The sequence below is a fragment of the Mobula hypostoma genome, chromosome 4, assembly GCF_963921235.1.
Source record: "Mobula hypostoma chromosome 4, sMobHyp1.1, whole genome shotgun sequence".
Classification (NCBI taxonomy): Eukaryota; Metazoa; Chordata; class Chondrichthyes; order Myliobatiformes; family Myliobatidae; genus Mobula; species Mobula hypostoma.
The window spans coordinates 99,481,410-99,509,143 of record NC_086100.1 but is presented as its reverse complement, the minus strand read 5'-3'; the positions used below and the strand labels follow the sequence as shown (position 1 = coordinate 99,509,143).

The window sequence follows — 27,734 nt, the reverse complement described above, 5'->3', positions numbered from 1 at the left end:
ACCTGGTCAGACTCTGAAAACGTGTGCCAACCAGCTGGTGGGTGTATTCAAAGACATTTTCAATCTCTCACTGCTACAGTCGGAAGTTCCCACCTGCTTCAAAAGGGCAACAAGTATACCAGTGCCCAAGAAGAGTAGTGTGAGCTGCCCTAATGACTATTGCCCAGTAGCAATGACATCTACAGTGATGAAATGCTTTGAGAAGTTGGTTATGGCTGGAATCAACTCCTGATTCAGCAAGGACCTGGACCCACTGCAATTTGCCTATCGTCACAATAGGTCTACTGCAGATGTAATCTCAATGGCTCTTCACACTGCCTTAGATTACTTGGACAATACAAACACCTATGTCAGGATGCTGTTCATCGACTATAGCTCAGCATTTGTCCTTCCAAAGTGCAATACCTTACACTTGTCTGTATTAAACTCCATCTGCCATTTTGCAGCCTATTTTTCCAGCTGGTCCAAATCCCTCTGCAAGCTTTGAAAACCTTCCTCACTGTCCACTACTCTTCCAATCTTTGGATCATCAGCAAATTTGCTGATCCAATTTACCACATTATCATCCAGATCATTGATATAGATGATAAATAACAATGGACCCAACACTGATCCCTGTGGCACACCACTAGTCACAGGCCTCCAGTCAGAGAAGCTATTCTCTACTACCACTCTCTGGCTTCTTCCATTGAGCCAATGTCTAATCCAATTTACCACCTCTCCATGTATACCTAGCGACTGAATCTTCCTAACTAACATCCCATGTGGGACTTTGTCAAAGGCCTTACTGAAGTCCATGTAGACAACATCCACTGCCTTTACTTCAACCACTTTCCTGGTAACCTCTTCGAAAAACTCCAACAGATTTGTCAAACATGTCCTACCACGCACAAAGCCATGTTAACTCTCCCTAATAAGTCCCTGTCTATCCAAATACTTGTAGATCCTATCTCTTAGTACTCCTTCCAATAATTTACCTACTACCAATGTCAAACTTACCAGCCTATAATTTCCCTGATCACTTTTTGAGCCTTTTTTTAAACAAGGGAACAACATGAGCTATCCCCCAATCCTCCAGCACTTCATCCGTGGATACCGACATTTTAAATATATCTGCCAGGGCCCCTGCAATTTCAACAGTAGTCTCCTTCAAGGTCAGAGGGAATACCCTGTCAGGTCCTGAGAATTTCTCTACTCTGATTTGCCTCAAGATAGCAAGCACCTCCTCCTCTTCAATTTGTATAGGTTCCGTGACCTCACTACTTGTTTGCCTTATTTCTATTGACTCCATGCCAGTTTCCTTAGTAAATACAGACGCAAAAAAACTATTTAAGATTTCCCCCATTTCTTTTGGTTCTATACATAGCCGACCACTCTGATCTTCAAGAGGACTAATTTTATCCCTTACAATCTTTTTACTCTTCATATACCTGTAGAAGCTCTTTGGATTATCCTTCACCTTGACTGCCAAAGTAACCTCATGTCTTCTTTTAGCCCTCCTGATTTCTTTAAGTTTTTTTTTGCACTTTTTATATTCCTCAAGCACCTTATTTGCTCCCTGTTTCCTATACATGTTATACATCTCTCTCTTCTACTTTATCAGAGTTCCAATATCCCTCGAGAACCAAGGTTCCTTATTCTTACTCACTTTGCCTTTAATCCTGACAGGAACATATAAACTCTGCACTCTCAAAAATTTTTCCTTTGAAGGCCTTCCACTTACCAATCACATCCTTGCCAGAGAACAACCTGTCCCAATCCACGCTTTTTAGATCCTTTCTCATTTCTTCAAATTTGGCCTTTTTCCAGTTTAGAACCTCAATCTGAGGACCAGATCTATCTTTATCCATGATCAAGTTGAAACTAATGGTGTTATGATCACTGGAACCACAGGTTTCCCCTACACGCACTTCTGTCACCTGTCCTAACTCGTTTCCTAACAAGAGATCTAATATTGCATCCTCTCTAGTTGGAACCTCTATATATTGATTTAGAAAACTTTCCTGAACACATTTTACAAATTCTAACCCGTCTAGACCTTTAACAGTATGGGAGTCCCCATCAATATGTGGAAAATTAAAATTCCCTACTATCACAACTTTATGTTTCCTGCAGTTGTCTGCTACCTCTCTGCAGATTTGCTCCTCCAATTCTTGCTGACTATTGGGTGGTCTGTAATACAACCCTATTAATACAGTCATACCTTTCCTGTTTCTCAGCTCCACCCATATGGCCTCAGTAGACAAGCCCTCTAATCTATCCTGCCTGAGCACTGCTGTAACATTTTCCCTGCCAAGCAATGCCACCCCCCCCCCCACCCTTCATTCCTCTGCCTCTATCACATCTGAAACATCGGAACCCTGGAACTGGCAGTCCTGCCCCTCCTGTAGCCAAGTTTCACTAATGGCTATAATGTCGTACTTCCTTGTGTCAGTCCATGCCCTCAGCTCATCTGCCTTCCCCACAGTACTCCTTGCATTGAAATAGACACACTTCAGAAGATTATTACCACCAGACACAACCCCTCTGTTTGTGACTTTGCATGAACTTTTAACATCATTTATTTTCACCCCCGCTCCACTATCTGCTCTGGCACTCTGGTTCCCATCCCCCTGCAAATCTAGTTTAAACCCTCCCCAAAAGCACTAACAAACCTCCCTGCAAGGATATTGGTCCCCTTGTAGTTCAGGTGTAACCCGTCTCTCTTGTACAGGTCCCATCTGCCCCCTACACCAGTTCCTCAGCCACGTGTTCATCCGCCAGAGCATCCTATTCTTATCCTCACTGGCACGTGGCACAGGTAGCAATCCTGAGATTACCACCCTCGAGGTCCTGCTTTTTAACTTCCTACCAAGCTCTCTATACTCACTCTTCAGGACCTCCTCACTCTTTCTTCCTACGTCATTGATACCAATGTGTACCATGACATCTGGCTGATCACCCTCCCATTTCAGAATGCTGGCACGCGATCAGAGACATCCCTGACCCTGGCACCCGGGAGACAACAAACCATTCGGGAGTCTCTGTCACGACCACAGAACCTCCTGTCTGTATCTCTAACTATCGAGTCCCCTATCACTACCACTCTCATCTTCTTCCACCCTCCCTTCTGCACTGCAGAACCAGACTCAGTGCCAGAGATCCGGCTGCCGCAGCTTGTCCCAGGTAAGTCATCCAATTTCCCAATCCACTCACATGTGAAAATCCCCCACAATTATCATAACACTGCCCTTCTGACAAGCCTTTTCTATTTCCAGTTGTAACTTGTAGTCCACATCCCTGCAGCTGTTTGGAGGCCTATAAATAACTGCCATCAGGGTCCTTTTACCCCTGCTGTTTCTTAGCTCAACCCATAAAGATTCTGCACCTTCCGATCCTATATAACCTCGTTCTAATGATTTAATATCATTTCTTACCAATAAAGCCACGCCTCCCCCTCTGCCTACCTTCCTATCCTTCTGAACACTGTGTATCCTTGGACGTTCAGCTCCCAGAGACATGCATCCTTTAGCCAGTTCTCAGTGATGGCCACAATATCATACCTGCCAATCTGTAGCTGTACGACAAGATCATCCACCTTATTCCTTATGCTGCGTGCATTTAAGTATAACACCTTAAGACCAGTATTTGGTACTTTTCGCTTTGATTTCAGGGCAACTTTATTGCACTGCAACTCATCCCAATGGCTACAAATTTGCCCCATCACCTGCCTGTCTTTCCTGACATCTTTACTGTTCACTATATTAGATTTATTTCTGTTTAACCCTTTCCTCCGCTCTGTCATTCCGGTTCCCATCCCCCTGCCAAATTGGTTTAAACCCTCCCTAACAGCTCTATTAAACTTTCCTGCCAGGATATTGGTCCCTTTCGGGTTCAGGTGTAACCCGTCCTTTTTGAACAGGTCATATTTCCTCTAGAAGAGATCCCAATTTTCCAAGAATCTGAAGCCCTGCCCCCTGCACCAGTCTCTCAGCCACGCATTCATCTGCCTGATCCTAGTATTCTTGCCCTCGCTAGCACGTGGCACAGGTAGCAATCCCAAGATTACTACCCTGGAGGTCCTGCTTCTCAGCTTCCTTCCTAACTCCTGGAAATCTCTCTTCAGGACCTCCTCCTTTGTCCTATCTATGTCATTGGTACCAACGTGTACCAAGACAACTGGCTGCTCACCCTCCCCCTTCAGAATATCCAGGACCCGATCCAAGACATCCCGTACCCTGGCACCTGGGAGGCAACACACCATGTGGGTATCTCTATCAGGCTCACAGAATCTCCTGTCCGTTCCCCTGACTGTGGAATCCTCTACGACTACCGCATTCCTCTTCTCCCTCCTTCTCTCCTGCACAACAGCGCCATGCTCAGTGCCAGAGACCCAGTCACCGTGGGCGTCCCCTGTCAGGTCATCCCCCTCAACAGCATCCAGAACAAGATATTTGTTGCTGAGGGGGTCAGCCACAGGTGTGCTCTCCACTATCTGGGCATTTCCCTTCCCTCTCTTGACAGTGACCCAGTTTTCTGACCCCTGTAGCCTAGGGATGACTACCTCCCTGTAGTTCCTGTCTATCACCTCTTCACTTTCCCTAATAAGCAGTAAGTCATCAAGCCGAAGCCCGTTGAAGCCAAAGCCCTACTCCCACTCACTCCGCTGCCCGCTGTATAGGGTGGTCTCCTTTTTAAACTCTCCGCGCGGTCCTGTTGACGTCACGCGCCTGTGCAGTCTCGCCTTTCTTGCACTCAAAGAAGTTTTTTAAAAAACTGCCTTCCTTCAGAATTCAGCTCCCACGACGCTCTGTAGTCCCGATCTAAATCATTGACAATGTTCCAATACTGACCCCTGAGGAACACCACTGGCAGCTGACCAGAAAAGGACCCCTTTATTCCTAATTCCTGCCTCCTGCCTCTCAGCCATTCCTCTATCCATGCCAATATCTTTCCTGTAATGCCATAGGATTTTATTTTGTTAAACAGCCTCATGTGTGGCACCTTATCAAACGTTCTTCTCCTTGGTAAATACCGATGCAAGTACTCATTGAGGGCCTCACCCATATCCTCTGATTCCAAACAAATGTTCCTCTGTGGTTCTACCCTCTCCCTGGTTATCCTCTTGATGTATGTACAGAATGCCTTGGGACTCTCTTTAATCCTACTTGCCAAGGACATTTCATGGCCCATCCTGGCTTTCCTAATTGTATCCCTGAGGTTTTTTTTTGGCTTTTATAATTCTCAGGGGCTCTGTTTGATTCTATCTTCCTAAGCTATACATACTTTCCTTTTTGTTGTTAACTAAATTTATCACCTCTGTAAACATCTAAATTTCTCTTACCTCACTATCCTACTTGCTGAAATATACCTGTCCCGTCCACTGTGCAGTTGGTCTTTAAACACCCTCCATGTGTCAGATGTGGACCTGCCCAACCTGATCATCTTTCCCTAGCTCTTCCCTAATTCTCTCATAATTTTCCCTGCTCCAATTACTTGGATGAGGAAGTGGAAAGGTGGAATAGTAATTATGCAGATAACTAGGGTTGAAGTGTTATGGATAGAGTAGAAGGCTCTGAAGGGTTACAATCGGAAACTGACAGGATGAAGAGCTGGCCTGAGTAGTGGCAGGTGGAGTTCAACACAGAAAAGTATGGTGATTCACTTTGGAAGATCAAATTTGAAGACAGAGTACAGGGTTAATGGCAGGGTTTTTAGCAGTGTGGAAGAATGGAGGTATTTTGGGATCCAAATCCACAGCTCCTCAAAGTTGCTGTGCAAGTTGATGGGGTTATTAAGAAGGCATATGGTGTGTTGCCCTCATTAGTCAGAAGATTGAGTTCAAGAGCCACAAGGTAATGTTACAGTTCTAAAAAACTCTGGTCAGACCACACTTGGAATACTGTGTTCAGTTCTGGTCACCTCATTATAGGAAGGATGTAGAAGCTTTGGGAGCGTACAGAGGAGTTTTACCAGGATACCTCCTGGATGGGACAGCATGAGGAAGTGTATTTATTTATTTATTTATTGTGATACAGCACAGAATAGACCCTTCCAGTCTTGTCACTCAACAATCCTGAATTTAATCCTAGCCTAATCACGGGACAATTTGCACTGACCAATTAACCTATCAACCGGTACATCTTTGGACCATGGGAGGAAACCAGAGCACCCAGAGGAAACCCACATGGTAATGTGGAGAACATACTAACTCCTTACAGACAGCAGTGGGAACGCAACCCAGGTTGTCTGTACTGTAAAACATTGTGCTAACCATGTCTCCAAATCTATCACACTGTTCTTTGTGGGCTTTACATGGCAGTTATCATGGGGAACTTCAACTTCCCAAACATAAACAGGGACCTTCTGAGAGCAAGAAGTTTAGATCAGGCAGAATTTGTTTGGTGCAATCACAAGGATTTCTTAAATCGATGTTCAACAATACTTGGTGTTGGGTAATGAACCAGGCCTGGTGATTAACCTTTCAGTGAGTGAGCAGTCAGGGAACGGTGGCTTCCATGCCTCCTGACTTTCTGAATGAGCCTACCATGGGAACCTTATCAAACACCTTGCTAAAATCCATGTTCTCCACATCCACTGCTCTACCTTCATCAATGTACTTTGTCACATCCTCAAAGAATTCAATCAGGCTTGTGAGGCATGACCTTGATCCTCACAAAGCTATGCTGACTATCCCAAATCAGACTATGTTTCTCCAAATGCCCTCAATCCTGCCCCTGAGAATATTCTCTAATAATTTGGTCACCACTGATGTAAGACTCACTGATCTATAATTCCCAGGCAATCCCTACTTCCTACCTTGAACAAAGCAATAAGATTTGCCACTCTCCAATCATTTGGTACTACCGTAGCCAGTGAGATCATCACCAAAGGCTTCCTGAGGCAACCTGGTGTACATTGCATCCAGCTCTAGGGACTTAATGCTATTATTATAAAGTACTGTTTGCTTTGTCAATACCAATTTATTTATTTCTGCACGTTTTATTCCATATCCATCCCTTAAACGTTAACTTAACTAGCTTCTTTTATATATATTTTTTATTCTTTATACGTTATTGTTGAATGTTGCTTTTTGTTGCATGTCATATCCTGACCAACACACCACAACAAGCTCCTAATACAAGTGGAAATAAAGTTGATCCTTGATCCTAAAGTTTTTCAAATGTCCCTGTACATCCTCTTTCATAATATCAAAATACTCTAGCATATCAACCTGTTTTACACTGCATTCAGTGTCCCTCTCACTGCTGAGTATGGATCTCCCCCTACTTCTTCAGACTCCAGGCTCATGTTTCCTCTTCTATCCCTGATCGGTCCTTCCCTCACTCTAGTCATCCTCCTGTTCTTTACATATGTGTAAGGAACCTCATGGTTTTCCTTAATCCTACTGTCCAAGATCTTCTCAATCTCCCGCTTCTAGCTCTCCAAAGTACATTCTTAAGTTTCTTACAGGCTGCCTTGTAATTCCCTAAAGCCTTGTCCGATCTTTGATTCCTGAACCTTAAGTATCCAGTCACAAACAAGAGAAAATCTCCAGATGCTGAAAATCAAAATAATGCACACAAAATGCTGGAGGAACTCAGCAGGTCACGCAGCATCTGTGGAAAAGATTAAACAGTCGATGTTTCAGGCTGAAATCCTTCATCAGGACTTTAGTAAACAGTACTTCTTTCTTTCTCTTGATGAGATGTTCCACTTCTCTTTTCAAACATAGTTCCTTCACCCTACCTTGAGACAAATCCACCAAGAAGCCCATGCAAAACAACCTCCACAATAATACAAACAACAGGAATTCTGCAGATGCTGGAAATTCAAGCAACACACATAAAAGTTGCTGGTGAATGCAGTAGGCCAGGCAGCATCTCTAGGAAGAGGTGCTGCCTGGCCTGCTGCGTCCACAATAATACTGTGCATTTCCCTGAGTACATCTGTTCCCAATTTATACTCCCAAGTTCCTGCCTAATAGCATCATAATTCCCCAAAATGTGAATGATTGTGGGATCCCGTTGCAGCTGTTGGAAATGATGGAGGCTGATAAGATGAAAGGTGAGGACCAAGAGAACACTATTCCTGTTCTGTCTGTGGGGAGGATAGGTGAAAGCAGAATGCATGGAAATGATCCCTATTCCCCTCTGGCATCCAGACTACCAATAGCAAGCATTTCAAGGCATTGGAAAAATGCCACAATCATGGTCTTTTCAAAATCTTCTGAATTCAGAAGGAAATTAAGGAAATATCCCCAGCCTTGGGGACTGGCATGTCCAACATCAATCTTCTGTAACAGAGTAGCGACATAAGCAGGGGGCATTGGTGGCAGACCCAAATGCAAGACACAGACACTGAAGTACTAGGAACAGGACTTGACTAGAGAGCTGGGACAAGAACACAGACTTGGGCTAGGACATTGGCTAGGCAAGCAGGACCAGGACCAGGAACTGGGAACTAGGAGCCTGGACTTGGACTCCGAGCCGGAGACTGGACAAGGACCCAGAACCTGGGTCTTGACTCAGGCTTGGACTCTAGAACTAGACGAAGACATGACGTGGTCTTGGGAGACAGGACTAGGCGAGGCTACAGGACATAACGAGAGACTCCTGGGCAAGACGAGGGAACTCCAGCACAGGACAAGGGAAGCCCAGCACAGGACGAGGGAACCCCAGCACCGGGTTGGGTGAGGTACTCCTGGGCTGGGCGAGGCACATGGACAGGACGAGGACATGAAGCCTTGACTTGGTCGAGGGAGACAGGAATGCAGAGCCTTGGTTGAGGGAGACAGGAACATGGAACACAGAGCTAGGACCCCTCCTTGGGAACAGGATGTAGGGCCAGGACTTATACACAGAATGCTGAACACGATGAGACAGTTCCCAACACTAGATAGCGGCAAACAGCTGGACCTACCTAGCGAAGGCATGGACACAGAGACGGTTCCCAACACAAGGTAGCCAGTATGTTGTAGAAAACGGGACACCTCAGGGGAGTGTAGTGAGTCCAATTTTATTCTCCATTTTGATAAATTATATATTTGTAAATATTCCAACGGAAGTGGGGAGGTCATTGTTTGCAGATGATGGGGCTTTGTGGAAAAGAGGGAGAAATATTGAACATATATTTACGAAAATGCAAGATGGAATTAATCAAGTTGGAAAGTGGGGGACAAAGTGGGGTGTTAAATTTTCAGTGGAGAAGACAAAAGCTATGTTCTTTACAAGGGAAAAGATCAGGGGACTTAATTTAATATGTAGTGATTCTGTATCGGCCCTTGCAAGCATTAAGGCAGGTACAGCTCGAGGTCACCAGGATCTGCTTTATGAAATCCCGTTTGCAAATTCAAGACTGGCTAGACAAGGCAAAAATATCGCATTCATGTGGGTTCCAGCACATTCGGGTATTATGGGAAATGAGACAGCATATAAGCTGGCAAAAACAGCAGTCAAAAAAGGGTCTATAGAGGTCAATATTAAACTATCAAAATCAGAGGGGAAGAGCATAGTGTGGAGAAGGATAAATCAACAGTGGCAGCAGCATTGGGATAGAGCAATAAAAGGAAGATATTTACATTCAATTCAGAACAGAGTAGATGTGGGAAGAGGTAGGGGAGTAAAACAGAAGGAGCAAGTAATTATAAGTAGACTGAGAATTGGGCACAGCAACCTTAATGGTACTCTGGCCATCATAAATAAACATCCAACAGGTTTTTGCAATCTATGTCAGGAGACTGAAACAGTAGAGCATATCCTTATTTCATGCAGGAAATTTGCACAGGAAAGACAACAAATGTTACAACAATTACGCAAAATAGGTCTGGTAGAGAACAGTGTTAAAGGTTTATTGGAATGTGGAGAGAGTGATCAGGGGAGGAAATGGTTGTTTAATTTTTTAAGGGTGACGGGACTGGAAAGACGGCTTTAAAGTGGACGGACAATGAGGGACAATAAATCCTGAAGATGGCAGTAATGCAACAGTGTGGATGCCAACTGGTGTGAAAACTCAAGGAAGAAGAAGAAGCAGCTTCAGTTCCTGGACTGTTCCCTTCCCTTCACTTTCTGCCTGAAGCCTTGCTTGCAACCTCGCCTGCGTCCTTGCCTGTATCGCTGTCAAGTTCTACCGCCGGAGCTAGATCTGAGCCTTGCTGTGCCTAGATAAGGAACTGTCTTTTGTTGTTTGGAACTGGCTTGATAGCTCTGATCCTATCTTCACCTGAATAGTTCTCCCATTTAAAAAGTCCTTAACCCAATTGAAGGATAATCCAAAGAGCTTTTACAGGTATATTAAAAGCAAAAGGATTGTAAGGGATAAAATTGGTCCTCTTGAAGATCAGAGTGGTCGGCTATGTGCGGAACCAAAGGAAATGGGGGAGATCTTAAATAGGTTTTTTGCGTCTGTGTTTACTAAGGAAACTGGCATGAAGTCTATGGAATTAAGGAAAACAAGTAGTGAGATCATGGAAACTGTACAGATCGAAAAGGAGGAGGTCCTTGCTGTCTTGAGGAAAATTAAAGTGGATAAATCCCCGGGACCTGACAGGGTGTTCCTTCGGACCTTGAAGGAGACTAGTGTTGAAATTGCAGGGGCCCTGGCTGAAATATTTAAAATGTCACTGTCTACAGGTGAGGTGCCGGAGGATTGGAGAGTGGCTCATGTTGTTCTGTTGTTTAAAAAAGGATCGAAAAGTAATCCGGGAAATTATAGACCAGTAAATTTAACGTTGGTAGAAGGTAAGTTATTGGAGGGAGTACTAAGAGACAGAATCTACAAGCATTTGGATAGACTGGGACTTATTAGGGAGAGTCAACATGGCTTTGTGCGTGGTAGGTCATGTTTGACAAATCTATTGGAGTTTTTCGAGGAGGTTAGCAGAAAAGTGGATGAAGGGAAGGCAGTGGATATTGTCTACATGGACTTCAGTAAGGCCTTTGACAAGGTCCCGCATGGGAGGTTAGTTAGGAAAATTCAGTCGCTAGGTATAAATGGAGAGGTGGTAAATTGGATTAGACATTGGCTCGATGGAAGAAGCCAGAGAGTGGTGGTAGAGAATTGCTTCTCTGAGTGGAGGCCTGTGACTAGTGGTGTGCCACAGGGATTAGTGCTGGGTCCATTGTTATTTGTCATCTATATCAATGATCTGGATGATAATGTGGTAAATTGGATCAGCAAGTTTGCTGATGATACAAAGATTGGAGGTGTAGTAGACAGTGAGGAAGGTTTTCAGAACCTGCAGAGGGACTTGGACCAGCTGGAAAAATAGGCTAAAAAATGGCAGATGGAGTTTAATACTGACAAGTGTGAGGTATTGCACGTTGGAAGTACAAACCAACGTAGAACATACAGGGTTAATGGTAAGGCACTGAGGAGTGCAGTGGAACAGAGGGATCTGGGAATACAGATACAAAATTCCCTAAAAGTGGCGTCACAGGTAGATAGGGTTGTAAAGAGAGCTTTTGGTACATTGGCCTTTATTAATCAAAGTATTGAGTATAACAGCTGGAATGTTATGATGAGGTTGTATAAGGCATTGGTGAGGCCTAATCTGGAGTATTGTGTTCAGTTTTGGTCACCAAATTACAGGAAGGATATAAATAAGGTTGAAAGAGTGCAGAGAAGGTTTACAAGGATGTTGCCGGGATTTGAGAAACTCAGTTACAGAGAAAGGTTGAATAGGTTAGGACTTTATTCCCTGGAGCATAGAAGAATGAGGGGAGATTTGATAGAGGTATATAAAATTATGATTGGTATAGATAGAGTGAATGCAAGCAGGCTTTTTCCACTGAGGCAATGGGAGAAAAAAACCAGAGGACATGGGTTAAGGGTGAAGGGGGAAAAGTTTAAAGGAAACATTAGGGGGGCTTCTTTACACAGAGAGTGGTGGGAGTATGGAATGAGCTGCCAGACGAGGTGGTAAATGCGGGTTCTTTTTTAACATTTAAGAATAAATTGGACAGATACATGGATGGGAGGTGTATGGAGGGATATGGTCCGTGTGCAGGTCAGTGGGACTAGGCAGAAAATGGTTCGGCACAGCCAAGAAGGGCCAAAAGGCCTGTTTCTGTGCTGTAGTTTCTATGGTTTCTATGAACATTGCAACATCAAAAAAAACTGCAACCACTGTCTCTTTATTTACTTGAGCTTTTCTTATTTCGTCCTCCAGACACAACATAGTGTTCCTTCCTTTCCTGAACCCGCTTTGATATGTAGCCACCATACCTCTACTTTCCCAGAAGTACACTATACCTCTCATTTATCATACGTTCCATAAGTTTACATACATGTGACGTCAAGGCAATTGGCCTGTAGTTTCCTGGCCTGCTGGCATCTTTTCCAATTTTCCTTATTGGAATAACTATTGCCTCTCTCCAGCTCTCTGGTATTCTTCCTTCAACCCAGACTTTGTCATACAGAAGCAGTACTTTCTCCAGACTTCCTTCACTCAAGTGTTTTATCATACTATAACATATTTCATCTTTACCTGGCGCAGTCTTTCCTGTTTTATCTACTGCCTTTCTTAATTCTCCCATGCTGAAAGGGACATCTTGCACACCGTCAAAGTTAGTTTTCCTACATAAAGCCTCCATATTTTCAGCTTTTGTTCTCTCTCTACCTCTTCTTTCCTTCTCAGACAACTTATCGGAACTATGTACATAACAAAAGTGTTTGCCAACAACTCTGCCTTTTCCTTATTTGTTACTGCAGTCACATTTCCATCAACCAGAACTGGGTACCTCCACTCTCTCCTGTCCCCTCCCATCCTTTTTATCATCCCCCACACCTCTCCTACTTGAGTTGTGTTTCCAATTGAATCACAATACTTTCTCCAGTGCGTCCTTTTAGCATGTCTTATTGTCCGCCTGAGCTTGTTTGTACTGAATCATATGTTGGAAGTTATGAGTTCTTTTAACCAGTTCAAATGCCTTATTTCTATTTCTCACTGCTTCCTTACAATTATCATCCCACCATGATATTACTTTCTTCTTTGTTCTTCCTTTACTTTTAGGAATGGATTCTAATGCAGCTGATATTATACCTTGTTTTAATATGCTGTCAAGTGTTTCTATGTCCATTCCATCACTGACCTGACTTAGATATCTATCACTTTTTTCCAGAAATTTCTCCCAATTAGATTTCTCAAGGATCCATTTCCCACCTGTATTCTCTGTGACCAATGAGGCAGAAATATTTATCTTGCACCAGATTGGGTAATGATCACTCCCTACAGTTCCTTCTTGGTACACTAACCAATCACACACTGACGCAATGGAGTTTGATACTAATGTAAGATCAAGCACAGATTCTTTACCTGTATTAACATCAATTCTAGTACTACTGCTATTATTTAGGCACACTAAGTACTTCTCATCTTGCAACTCCTCTGTTACCCGACCATTGATGTCTGTTCTGTCACTCTCCCATTATACATTATGTCCATTAAAATCACCACACCAAACAACATTACTCTATTCTGCCCTTCTATCTCCTCAAGCTTGTTTAACTCTAGTCTTCTGCATGGATTATAATAATTTACAATCACCAACTCTTTCCTTTCAGCCCATACTTTTACTACCACATACTCTTGTTCACTTCCTATACCTAGTATTCTATAAGGAATACCTTGCTTTACATAAGTTGCACATCCTCCTCCTCCTCCACCCTCTCTCCTGTCTCGCCTTACTGCCTCATAACCATATAAAACAAAATCCAAATTAGGCTTTAACCAGGTCTCCTGGATACACACAATATCTGGCTTTTCTCTCCTGCTAGCTATAAACTGCTTGAAATCTTGTCCATTAGCAATCAGGCTTCTTGCATTCCATTGAAGAAGTAGCATTATTAGTAATATCAACCCATACATACTGTCTCTTGACTTGACTGTACCCTGAGTTCATCGTTTACTTCTTCCCATTTTAATCCTATCATATCCAAATGGTGCTCTGCAACTTTCACAATAATCTGAATCCTTTCAGTTTTAGATTTGATCTCGTAAATTGCGATTACCACTCCTGCTATAAAGGTCACCAATTTCTTCTTCTCTATCCATGCATTCTTCTTATCTTGCCTTTCTTTAGCTGCTGCTCGCTCTTTGCTACATCCTCCCTCATTCATTTTCTTCTGTCCTGCCAACTTGACTGCCTCAGCGTATGAGACTTTTTACTTCACCCTTGTCTGCTGCACCTCCACCTCTTTTTTCAACACTTCACATCCCCAGTATGCTACACTATGGTTACCTCCACAAATACAGCACTTTGGTCTCACTCCCTCTCCAAATTTTTGGTATTCGTGCTCCCCACCACACCTTGCACATCTTCTCTTTCCTTTGCACACTTTGGCCACATGCCCAAACTCCTGGCAATTGAAACACCTGTGACGAGAATACACATAGATAAGATGTTAGCTGTCCTGTGTGATCAGCAGTTGGTCTGCGATCTGTCTTCAAGAGAGAGATAAGGAACACAATGAAACAGCATCTGGAGATGTGTAATGAAGGGACGGGAGAGAGAGAGCTGTCTGGAGCGGCTCCCCCTTTGAACCCTGAACTGTTTGAAGTGATGGATAGGTGATACCCCAGCAGGGGGATAAAAAGGGACCGGTTCGCTAAGGCAGGACACATACGACACCCGAGGTAACGAGACCCTGGAAGCGGTGCGCCTCTCACGAGTCGATGGGAAGTATCGGACAATGCACAGGGTGGAAAGGTACGATCAGCAGGAACCCGGTGTGTGTCGGCCCTTGCTTGGGTGCTGGGTTCACTGCAGAGGATCGACCGCATCTGGAGGAGGGGTCACAGTCGGTGACCTCAGGTGACATCACCAAGGACCCACCCAAAAGCTGCTTGTGAACAATTATCGCTGGTCTGTGAGTGGAAGCCGTTTCTGAATGATCAGTCGTTCCCGTTCTCTCTCTCTCTCTCCCCCCCCCCACGTTGTCCATCGCCATGGCATCGATTACTGCGAACTGAACTAAAATTGGACTGAACTTTTGTGTCACTTTGAAATTTGGTCATTTACCCCTAGACAACGATAGAGCTTGATTGATGCTGTTATCTTAATTCTGTGCACATGTGTGTTTATCATTGCTGAACTGTTGCATTTATTATCCTTTCGATTACTGTGTTGCTTGTTTCTTTAATAAAACTTTCTTAGTTCTAGTAATCCAGTCTCCAACTGAGTGATCCATTTCTGCTGGTTTGGCAACCCAGTTACGGGGTACGTAACACACCTCACAGGGTTTAGTATATATTCTTCTACACTGTAATCCAGAATATAACTCCTTTGGAGGCACCTTATCCTCAAATTCTACCAGAACAGTTTCAGTTTCCCTTTTCTCTGCTCCCCTTGTCATTCTTTTCACACTCTTCACTGAACTATTCCTCACCCTCAAGTTCTCCACTAGCTCCTTCATATTAACACTGAGGGGAACCCCAGAGATCACCCTCTTGCAACCATTGACCCTTTGTGCTCCAACTCTTACAACCCTGGACACTTTGGCTTTCCCAACATTAGTCACCTACATTACCTTCTCCATCTGCTCTTCAGTTTTACATCCTATCAGCAGGTTTCCATCTCCTAAAATTTTCTTCACCTACTCACTTCACCTACCTGCCCTCTGATAATTTTTGTTAGCTTAAGCAGATCGATTTTCTTTACTGCCCCTTCCCCTTCAAATCTTAGCACTACATTTAGCAATTTTGCCCTCAGGCCCTTCTCCTCAACTTCTCTTCCCTCACTTTCCGATCCACCAACACTAGACCCACCTCTTTTCTTTCTCTTCCAACCCATGACCTTCCTGTTCTCAGTCCCTCTCCCCACCTCTTCCCACTCAAACTCTGTGTTGTGCTGTCACCATCAGTCTTCCTCCCTGCCATCCTATCAGAGTTTGCAAAGAACCATGTACGAATATCATTCCAGACCTATACAGGCCGTCAGTTAATATTCCCACAGAATGTCCCCCACAACATGCCAGCCAGCCAGTGAAGCTGAACCAAGGAGCTATTTAGCAGCCAGCCCAAAATGTGAATCATCAGCTGCCTCAATTAGAGCACCCAACAGAAAAAGGGAAAACCAGAAAACATGGAATAAGGAATGATGGACCGGACCGTGAACCGGAATCCAGACCTCATGGACCGGACCATGACAAGTAGTTTGACTCCAAGCTGTATTAGAGGAGGCAGAGGGAAGGATTCAGAATACACTTGAGGTTTCATTGAAATTTCCAATTCTACTTGCAATTTCTGAACCTTGGCAGCTGAAAGGGAAAAGGGAGCATTTGAGAGCCTTGAGATGATACATCAGGAGCTCATAGTGGCCTGCACCATCATGAAAAGTCTACAATTCCCTCATTGCCCTGATCAGTCATGAATGAAACTGGAGAAAGCGAGTCATCCTGAAATCCAAGGATTTATAAATCCAAGAAGATATGTACTTGTTTAGCAATAGCAGCCAAGTCATCAGTGACTTTAATGGGGACAACCATCGGGAGGGGAGTATAAATCGGCTGATGGTAATGTATTTGCTAATGGGACCTGGGTGAACTTCTGTCTCTTGATTGTTCAGTTGGGATGATTGGTCAAAGACATGATGGAGAAAAACATAGTTTGTCTGACAGTAATCACAATAAGGAGAAAGGAAATTTGCTTTATTAATGCCCTGGCAATGCAAGTCTACCAGCCTTTCTGTTCTTTTAAATTTCCCCTCCTCAATATTTAGCCACTTACTATTAAAGGTATTGTAATCTGTCTCAACAGGCATGTGATCAAGCATTCTGTGATCAATGCAGAAATACTTCTCCATGATCACTTACAGTAGTTGTTATAATTTGTCTCCACTCACTGTCAAAGTTGCAAACCATTGACAAGAATCTTACAGAAGTAATCTTACAGAAGTAATTGCATGTTGGAAGGACAAACCAAGGTAGAACATACAGGGTTAATGGTAAGGCACTGAGGAGTGCAGTGGAACAGAGGGATCTGGGAATACAGATATAAAATTCCCTAAAAGTGGCGTCACAGGTAGATAGGGTCGTAAAGAGAGCTTTTGGTACACTGGCCTTTATTAATCAAAGTATTGAGTATAAGTGCTGGAATGTTATGATGAGGTTGTATAAGGCATTGGTGAGGCCAGATCTGGAGTATTGTGTTCAGTTTTGGTCACCAAATTACAGGAAGGATATAAATAAGGTTGAAAGAGTGCAGAGAAGGTTTACAAGGATGTTGCTGGGATTTGAGAAACTCAGTTACAGAGAAAGGTTGAATAGGTTAGGACTTTATTCCCTGGAGCGTAGAAGAATGAGGGGAGATTTGATAGAGGTATATAAAATTATGGTAGGTATAGATAGAGTGAATGCAAGCAGGCTTTTTCCACTGAGGCAAGGAGAGAAAAAAAACTAGAGGACATGGGTGAGGCGGGGAAAGTTTAAAGGGAACATTAGGGGGGGCTTCTTCACACAGAGAGTGGTGGGAGTATGGAATGAGCTGCCAGACGAGGTGGTAAATGCAGGTTCTTTTTTAACAGTTAAGAGTAAACTGGACAGATACATGGATGGGATGTGTATGGAGGGATATGGTCCGTGTGCAAGTCAGTGGGACTAGGCAGAAAATGGTTCGGCACAGCAAAGAAGGGCCAAAAGGCCTGTTTCTCTGCTGTAGTTTCTATGGTTTTCTATGGTTCCAAAACTCCTCATAATTTTGAAAACTTTCTCTGTACTAACTCTGTTTCTATTTTAAAATATTTAGAAATTAGGATGCCAGGCGGAAAATATTCAGCCCCTTGCCCTTACACAAGTTCACTGTTTGTCTTAAACTATTTTCAGGCCACCTCTCAGTATGTCCATTCTCTTATACATCAAAGGCTTTCTTTCTTCCCTAGTATTATAAATTTATATTTAATTATACTCATTTGGAGAAAATTTCACATTGCTCCTGTATGTTCCAGAGGAGAGGAGAAGATAGCGGCACGACGCAGCGCACGCAGCCACTCCGGTGATGATTATCTGTTATTTGTCAAGTAGGGTGTCGTGCACAATACGGATTTGATAGAAGCAGATGTGAGAGCACAGAGGAACATCTGGTGAAACTTCTGAAATGCCTCTTTCGCTGCCGCTGCTACTGTGTGATCCAAAATCTCAAGAGGGGAAGGCCCCGAATCCTCGACTTTGCTTGTTGCTTGGCGGCCGGGGCAGGGTCGAAGCGCTCGGCAGAGATGGTGCTCGATGCACGGTGTCGGAGGGCTAATTGGAAGCTCAAAGTTTTCAGACGGACTCAAGAGTCTGCTGCGGTCGGGTGCTTCCAATGGTGCTGCATCGGCAAGTTTGCGGCGCTGGAGGCTCATGGCAGGGAGAGTTTCTCCCTTCTACTGTCTGCGTGAGATGTTGGGGCTATCGGGACTTTGAGACTTTTTTTTTACCATGCCCATGGTCTGCTCTTATCAAATTGCTTTGCACTGTTATAACTATATGTTATAATTATGTGGTTTTTGTCAGTTTCAATCTTGGTCTGCCCTGTGTTTCTGTGATATCATACTGGGGGAACATTGTATTATTTTTTAATGCATGCATTTCTAAATGACAATAAACGAGGACTGAGTGTCCTCATAATCTAATCTAATCCAATTCTTGGCTTTGACATCTGTTCTGTCTTTCAGACTACAAGTTCGTAAGACATAGCAGCAGAATTAGGCCATTCTGCCTATTGAATCTCCTCTGCCTTTCAATCATGGTTGATCTGTTATCCCTCTCAAACCCATCCTTCTGTCTTCTCCACAAAAACTTTGATACTTTTATTAATCAGGAACCTATCAACCTCTGCCTTAGATATTCCCAGTGATTTGGCCTCCATAGCTGTCTGTAGCAATGAATTTCACTGATTTGCCACCCTCTAGCTAAAGAACCTCTCTGTTGTCAAGTGACCTCCTTCTATTCTGAACCTGTACACTCTGGTCCTAACTCCACCAATATAGGAAACATCCTCTCTATCTCCACTCTATCTATTCTTTCAATACAGTATTCAATAGGTTTCAATGAGATCCCTCCTCATTTTTCTAAACTCCAGTGAGCACAGGCCCAGAGCCAATCAAAGTTCCTCATATATATATATATATCTTTCATTCCCAGAAACATTCTTGTGAACCTCCTCTAAAGCCCCTCCAATACCAGCACATCATTAGATACAGCACCCAAAACCGCTCACAATACTCCGAGTGCAGTCTGACCAATCTTATTAAAGCCTCAGCATTACAACCTTGTTTTTATATTCCAGTTCTTTCAAAATGAATGCTAACATTATATTTACCTTCCTTACTCAACCTGCAAGTTAACCTTTAGGGAATCCTGCATGAGGATTCCCAAGTTCCTTTGTATCTGTCTTGTAAGACCAACGAACTGATTGTGGACTTAAGGGAGGGGAGGTCAAGGGAACACAAGTTTCTCATCGAGGGATCAGAAGTGGGAAGGGTGAACAGTTTCAAATTCCTGGGTGTCAACATCTCTGAGGACCTATCCTGGGCCCAACCAGTTGATGCAATTACAAAGAACAACAGCAGCTATTTCTCATTAGGAGTTTGAGAAGAATTGGTTATGTCACCAAAGACAATTGCTACTTTCTGCAGAAGTACCATGCAGGGCATTCTAACTGTTTGTGTCAACGTCTCATAATGAGGGCCACTGCAAAAAGCTGCAGAAAGTTGCAAACTCAGACAGGTCCATCACAGACACTAACCTCCCCAGCATCAAAGACAGCTTCAAAAGGTGATGCCTCAAACAGGCAGCATCTACCATAAAAGAGCCCCACCACCCAGGACATGCCCTGTTCTCATTGCTACCTTCAAGGAGAAGGTACAGGAGCGTGAAGACGCGCACTCAATGTTTCAGGAACAGTTTCCTCCCCTCTGCCATCAGATTTCTGAAAGGACTTTGAACCCTACCTGACACTACCTCAGTTTTATCCCCTCCTCTGTTTGCACTACTTAATTAATTAAATTTTCTCTTTATCTACAGTACTGTGCAACAGTCTCAGGCACATACAATACATATAGCTAGGGTGTCTAAGACTTTTGCAAAATACTGTAGTATTGCACTGTACTGCTGCTGCAAACAAAACCATATTTCATGGCATACAGTGTCTACAAAAAGTTTTCACCGCCACCCCCGGAAGTTTTCATGTCTTATTAATTTACAACATTGAATCACAGTAGATTTATTTTGGCATCTTTGACACTGATCAAAAGAAAAAGACTTTTTCTTGTCAAAGTGAAAACAGATCTCTACAAAGTGATCAAAATTAATTACAAATATAAAACACAAAACAATTGATTGCGTAAGCATTCACCCCCTTTAATATGACACATCAGATCATCGCTGGAGTAGCCATTTGGATTTAGAAGTCACAGAATTAGTTAAATGGAGATCACCTGTGTGTAATCAAGGTGTTTCAATTCATTAGAGTAAAAATACACCTGTATCTGCAAGGTCCAACTGCTAGTTATAGGGAATGTAAGTATAAAGGCATACAGGTTTTTACGGATGGTTCAAAGGATCCAGAAACAGGTGCAACAGGGTCTGCAATTGTTGTACCAAGTTATCGTGTGGAAATTAGCAAGAGAACACCTGATTGCTTGAGTGTATATGCAGTTGAAATGTTTGCCATATTGTTAGCACTAGAATGGAGTGAGCAGGTTGATTGTAATAGTATTGTAATATGTAGTGATTCTGTGTCGGCCCTTGCAAGCATTAAGACGGGTACAGCTAGAGGTCACCAGGATCTGCTTTATGAAATCCCGTTTGCAAATTCAAGACTGGCTAGACAAGGCAAAAATATCACATTTATGTGGGTTCCAGCACATTCTGGTATTATGGGAAATGTGACAGCAGATAGGCTGGCAAAAGCAGCAGTCAAAAAAGGATCTATAGAGGTCAATATTAAACTATCAGAATCAGAGGGGAAGATCATAGTGTGGAGAAGGATAAATCAACAGTGGCAGCAGCATTGGGATAGAGCAATAAAAGGAAGATATTTACATTCAATTCAGAACAGAGTAGATATGGGAAGAAGTAGGGGAGTAAAACAGAAGGAGCAAGTAATTACAAGTAAACTGAGAATTGGGCACAGCAACCTTAATGGTACTCTGGCCATCATAAATAAACATCCAACAGGTTTTTGCAATCTATGTCAGGAGACTGAAACAGTAAAGCATATCCTTATTTCATGCAGGAAATTTGCACAGGAAAGGCAACAAATGTTACAACAATTACGCAAAATAGGACTGGTAGAGAACAGTGTTAAAGGTTTATTGGAATGTGGAGAGAGTGATCAGGGGAGGAAATGGTTGTTTAATTTTTTAAGGGTGATGGGACTGGAAAGATGGCTTTAAGGTGAATGGACAATAAAGGACAATAAATCCTGAAGAGGGCAGTAATGCAACAGCGTGGATGCCAACTGCCATAAAAACTTGAAGAAGAAGAAGAAGAAGAAGAAGCAGAAGGTCCAATTGCTGGTGAGTCAGTATCCTGGCAAAAACTATGCCATGAAGACAAAAGAACACTCCAGGCAACTCCATGAAAAGGTTATTGAAAAGCACAGGTCAGGAGATGGATACATGAAAATTTTAAAGCCACTGAATATCCCTTGGAGTACAGTTAACTCAATCATCAAGAAATGGAAAGAATCTGGCACAGCTATAAATCTGCCTCAAGCAGGCTGCCCTCAAACTGAGTGACTGTGCAAGAAGGGGTCTAGTGAGGGAGGCCACCAAGTCACCCATGACAACTCTGGAGGAGTTACAAGCTTCAGTGGCTGAGATGGGAGAGACTGCGCATACAACTGTTGCCCAGGGGCTTCACCAGTCGCAGCTTTATGGGAGAGTGGCAAAGAGTGGCACTGTTGAAAAAAACTCACATGAAACCTCAGATGGAGTTTGGTAGAAGGCACGTGGGAGACTCTGAAGTCAGTTGGAAGAAGGTTCTATGGTCTAATAAACCAAAATTGAGCTTTTTGTCCAACAGACTAAATGCTATGTTTGGCATAAGCCAGACACCGCACATCAACAAAAACACACCATCCCTACTGTGAAGCATGTTGGTGGCTGCATCATGCTACGGAGATGCTTCACTGCAGTAGGCCCTGGAAGGTTTGTGAAGGTAAAGGGTAAAATTAATTTTGGCAAAATACAGGGAAATCCTGGAGGAAAACCTAATGTAGTCTGCAAGGGAACTACGACTTGGGAGAAGATCTGTTTTCCAGCAAGACAATGACCCAAGCATAAAGCCAAAGCTACACAGGCATGGCTTAAAAGCAACAAAGTTAATGTCTTGGAGTGTCCAAGTCACAGTCTGGACCTCAATCCAATTGAGAATTTGTGGCTGAACTTGAAAAGGGTTGTTCACTCACATTCCCCATGCAATCTGACAGAGCTTGAGCAGTTCTGTAAAGAAGAATGGGGAAAAATTGTAGTGTCCAGATGTGCAAAGCTGATAGAGACCTATCCACACAGACTCAAGGCTGTAATTGCTGCCAAAGGTGCATCTACTAAATACTGATTTGAAGGGGGTGAGTAACTATGCAATCAATTATTTTGTGTTTTATATTTGTAATTATAATCTGTGTAGAGATCTGTTTTCATTTTGACACAAAAGAGTCTTTTTCTGTTGATCAGTGTCAAAAAGGCCAAATCAAATCCACTGTGATTCAATATTGTAAAACAATAAAACATGAAAACTTCCAAAGGGGTGAATACTTTTATAGGCTCTGTATGTGAGTGATGATAAACCCGATTCAGTTATGGGTTTCTATTATGGACTGACAGTGGGAAAGGGGCAAGGAGAGGGGAGGCATGATTGAGGGAAGGGGAGAGGGCAGAGAGTGGGAAGAACCAAATGAACATTCTGTAATGATCTATAAACCAATTGTTTGGAAGCAAATGACCTTGTCTGTTGTCTCAGGGTAGGGTGTGTCTGCACCCATGCATGCCCCCCCTGCCCATTGGCCCCTGGTATTCCTTCTTTGCCACTTGTACCACACCCCTCCCACAGTGCTTCACCCTCACCATTCCCAGCATCCTTTGCTCCCACCAGATTTACAAACTTTACTCTACATTGACGAATACAGTACTGAGCAAAGTTCTTACGCACCCTAGCTATGTATACACAAAATGTGCTAAGACTTTTGCACGGTACTGTATATACTTTTTATAGTCTTTATTATTACATATTGCAATGTACTGCTGCTGCAAAACAACAAATTTCATGACATATGCCAGTGATATGAAACCTGATTCTAAATATGATTCTGATCTCTGATTTCTGAATTTTCTCCGTTTTGAAATTCGTCTACACCTTTATTCCTTCCACCAAGTTCATGACCATACACTTCCCTGTGCTTTATACCATCTGCCACTTCTTTGCCCACTCTTCTAACTGTCCAAGTCCTTCTGCAAACTCCATGCTTCCTTAACACTGCCTACCCCTTCACCAATCTTTGATTATCTGCAAACTTGGCCACAAAGCTAGCATCTAAGACATATAAAGTGAAAAGAAGAGGTCCCAACACTGAACCCTGTGAAACTCCACTAGTTATCAGTAGCCAACTAGAAAAGGCTCCCTTTATTCCCAATCTTTGCCTCCTGCCAGTCAATCTTCTGCCCGTGCTTCTATCATTCCTCCAATACCATCGGTTCTTATCTTGCTAGGCAGCATCATGCAAGGCACCTTGTCAAAATCCTTTTGTGAAAATCCAAGTAAACAGCATCTACTGACTCCACTTTGTCCAACCTGCCTGTTATTTCCTCAAAGAATTCCAACAGGCAAGATTTCCCATTAGGGATAAAGGATCTCGGCCAGAAATGTCGACGATGCTCTTTTCCATAGGTGCTGCCTGTCCTGCTGAGTTCCTCCAGCATTTTCCAGCATCTGCAGATTTTCTTTTGTTCATACTGACTTTGGTCTATTTTATTATGTGCCTCCAAATACACCGAAATCTCATCCTTAATAATGGATTCCAACATCTTCCTGATTACTGAATTGGACTAACTGGCCTATAATTTCTTGTCTTTTGCTTCCCTTCCTTCTTAAAGGGTGGAGTTTGCAATTTTTCCATCCTCCAGAACCTTTCCAGAATCTTGTGATTCTTAAAAGATCACTACGAATATCTCCATAATACTGATATCCACCTTTCTTTTTGCCCTGCTTCTACTCTTTATATCTCTGAGCAACCTTTTGGTATCCTCATTTACATTCCTGGCTATTGGCTTTCCTGCCTTACTAATTATTCCTCCATTTCTTTATCCTCCAAATCTAAAACGAGTATTCTTGACCAATAAACAAAATGTTGGAGGAACTCGGGTAACACCTATGGAGGGAAATGGACAGTTGATATTTTGGAGTTCAAATGAAGGGTCTCAACTCGAAACTGGCCGACAGTTTCCCTCCATAGAATCTTCATACCCTGCTGAGTTCCTCGACTGCCTTTGAGTTTTGTTCCAGCTTCCAGCATTTCCAACCTTTTTATTGGCATTACTTTTTAGCTGATGGGACAAAATCCTGGAGCGTCCTGCTGAGTACCACAGCAGAAGTAACTTCTGTACTTACCATGGCCTTCTGAAGGGTTGCTTCCAATTGTCAAGCTTGTCAGCCTGCCCACATCTTAATTCTTAAGAAACTCACCTCTCACCAGGCCATCATCTGTCTGATCACCCAAACTTTCTCTCCCTCTCTTCGCTTCATAGCTTCCTAAAAGTCACCACACAAGTAGATAAAAGTGATAATGAAAGCATATGGCCTGCTCGCCCACAATGGTTGGGGCACTGAGTATAAGGTTGCAGCTATCGTAAACCATGATTAGGCTGCACTTGAAGTGTAGTGTGCAATTCTGATGATCCTGTTAATGGAAGGATGTGGAGGCTTTGGAAATGGTATAGAGCAGTTTTGGAGAATGCTGTCTGGATTAGAGGGTATGAGCTATAATGAGAGATTGGACAAACTTGTGTTGTTTTCTTTGCAGTACTGAAGACTGGCTGATGACCTGATAGAAAGTTATAAAGTTAGGAGACACATGGGTAGGTAGATGGTCAGAAACTATTTTCCTGGGATAGAATCATCAAGTACTGGAGGACATGTATTTAAGGTGAGAAGGAAAAAGTCTAAGAGAGAGTTAAAAGGGCAAGTAGGGATAATGGTGGAGCCAGATATGATAGTATTTAAGAGTTGGATACACACATAAATGTTCAGAGAATAGGGGGAAATTGGTCAAGTACAGGCTGAATTTTATTGTAGACATCCTGGGCTAAAGGCCTGTGCTGCACTGCTCCATGTTCACCTTGAAGCAAGATCCACATTTCCTCTGTTTGGTCAAGCTTTCCATTGCTCCGGGAGTATGTACCACACAATTGATGCTTATTCTCTCTCAAAAATGAATGAGAAATGAGCTGTAATTTTTCTTTCTAGTGGAGAGTCTAAAAGTCAAGATAGAATTTCTCATACTAAATTCTTTTACTTGAAGATACAAATTTTATTCCCCAAGGGGTTATGTTGACATCATACAATCCAAGAAGATAAACTGAAAGAGCTGTGTGTCAAATCATTCTGCATTTGTGAAGCATGATGCAGCAAGTAATGCAAACAACGATGGTTGGGTTGGACGAACGTGCACAGGTCACATTTAATAAGAATTACACCTTGCAATATTTATTTCAAATCAAATTTTGTCACCTTTTTGCTTTGGAAATTATAGACCAGAGTCAGTAACTTGGGAGGTGTTGATAACATTTAATATGAGGGTATGATTTTTCAAAAATTAGAACTTTCATTGTGCGTTTAACATCAGAAGACATCTTGAGACACTGAGGATTGGTGCTTTTAGACGAAAGTTCCCAACAAGGTATACAAAGTGCTATTGAGGCAGGTAATTAAAACCTGGGCCAATGTGATGAAACTCCTGAAAAAGAGGGAAAGATGCTAAGCTTCTGTAGTAAGAACTTGAGAGATTATGCCTTTGACAGCTCAACATTAGAGCGATTAAGCTGTGTGAGCAAAAGATCAAAACTGGGGAATGCAGATAGCTATGATGCAAGCAAGATGTTGCTGACTCAACATCCCATGTACATCAGCAAGTGTCGAGGTAAACAGCAGTTGTGCAAGACTGAACATGTGAAACAAAGATTTGGGTAATCTCAAGTTAATGGATGACAGAATATGGGGAACAGGCCAGAAGAGTTTTGGAAAAGAGTCAAGATTAGAGGTAGCAATGCATAGATGAAGGTTTCAACAACAGATAAACTGGGACAAAGTACTTCAGCTGTGCATCTTTTTTGTGAAAACTGAGCAAAGGGAGGTAACCAAGTAGATGGTGTTGGAAAATAAACATAATATTGCTGGGAGAAGAGCAAGTTGAACAATTGCAGAAAGTAGATTAATAGATTCAATAGTCCTTGGATCTTAGATAATTAACATGATTTATAGCATGGTGACAGACATGACAAGGCTGACATCTGTAAGATGAACCGAAGTTATAAAAGACAAAGGTGTGCTCAAATAATGGAGAGGAAAAAAAGCCACATGCAAGGTTCACAAACATAAAAAAACAGAAATTAATAAAAGCAACAAACAGAAAATAACTAAAATTGAAAATGTATAGAGCCAAGGGTTTGACTTGTAAATGCTATTGGGAAAACCAGGAGCATTCTTTATTTAACCATATGGATTAACAGAGCAGAATGAATCTCATCCTAGTCTGATGCTGGAAGTGAGCAACTTCCAGCAGTGATCCCTCTGTAACTGGAGAACACTGAAGAAGCTAGAATTTCCTACCTGCCAACAAGACATAGACGAGTCACAAATCTTGCAGATTCGATATGCTCAACACTGCAGCCTTCATTACGCATTCTTGGGGTCACTTAAGCCACTAGGCATCACAGAGAAATCATCTGAATTCATCACTATTATTATCAGTGAAAGTTTGTTTTACCTTTTGTTCATCTGCAGCAACAAAGAAGCACATCAGTAGGAGTACAGGCACAGGGAGAATCATGGTAACATCCACTACCACAAAACCTCCTCGCTCTACTGACAAACAGCAAATTTCATCCCCAAATCGATGTTGACTGATTAATTTTCAACCAACCATTGTGTAATTGCAGTCAGCTATCAGACTAGTCCGACACTGAAACCATTGAAAGCAGTTTTGTTCGAACATTAGAAAGATTTTGATAAAGAACAGGCCTTCCGGTCCAACAAAGCCTGCCAAATTCCTATTCCCATTGTGTGTTGAAATAACTATCGAGTTTAGATTTGAAAGTCTCTAAAGTACTACTCTCAGGTGCACACTAGGTAGTTTGTTCCATTTGTCCACAACTCGCTGTGTAAAGAAATGCTTCCGGGGGGGGGGGGGCGCTGTTGAGCCATGAGCAAGTAGGACGCACCCTCCTGTAGCTCCAGCATATGTGATATTAAAACTTCATTTACACAAAGTCAATTTGAGGTTTAGGGTGGCAAACGAAGGGGAGGCGCTCTTCAATACGTACCAGAAGGAGGAAGAGTGAAGGAGTGTGCTACAAAATGCCCAAAAGAGGAACGGCTAAGGCAGAGACGAGCGAAGAAACAGGCCCAATTGACGCCTCAGAGCTCACGAGGGAGGGCAACGTGGAGCCACGTGCACAGAGTATGGACAACAATGTGGTATTGGTGGCCATAGAGTCGCTACGTGCAGAGCTAACTACGATGAAGTCAGACATCTGTAAGAAAACTGAAGAAAAAGTTGCAGA

General features: G+C 42.8%; 1 protein-coding gene across 1 annotated transcript in view; it reads right to left on the bottom strand.

Annotated features, from left to right (window-relative positions):
- The window catches only part of cfi (complement factor I), a 205,100-nt gene extending 177,892 nt beyond the window's left edge, over positions 1-27,208 (bottom strand). The window contains exon 1 of the mRNA XM_063046272.1: positions 26,939-27,208. Within this exon, the coding sequence (XP_062902342.1) occupies positions 26,939-27,001 (63 nt within the window). The 5' untranslated portion in view covers positions 27,002-27,208. The remainder of the gene's footprint in view (positions 1-26,938) is intronic.
- Between the last annotated feature and the right edge of the window lie 526 nt (positions 27,209-27,734).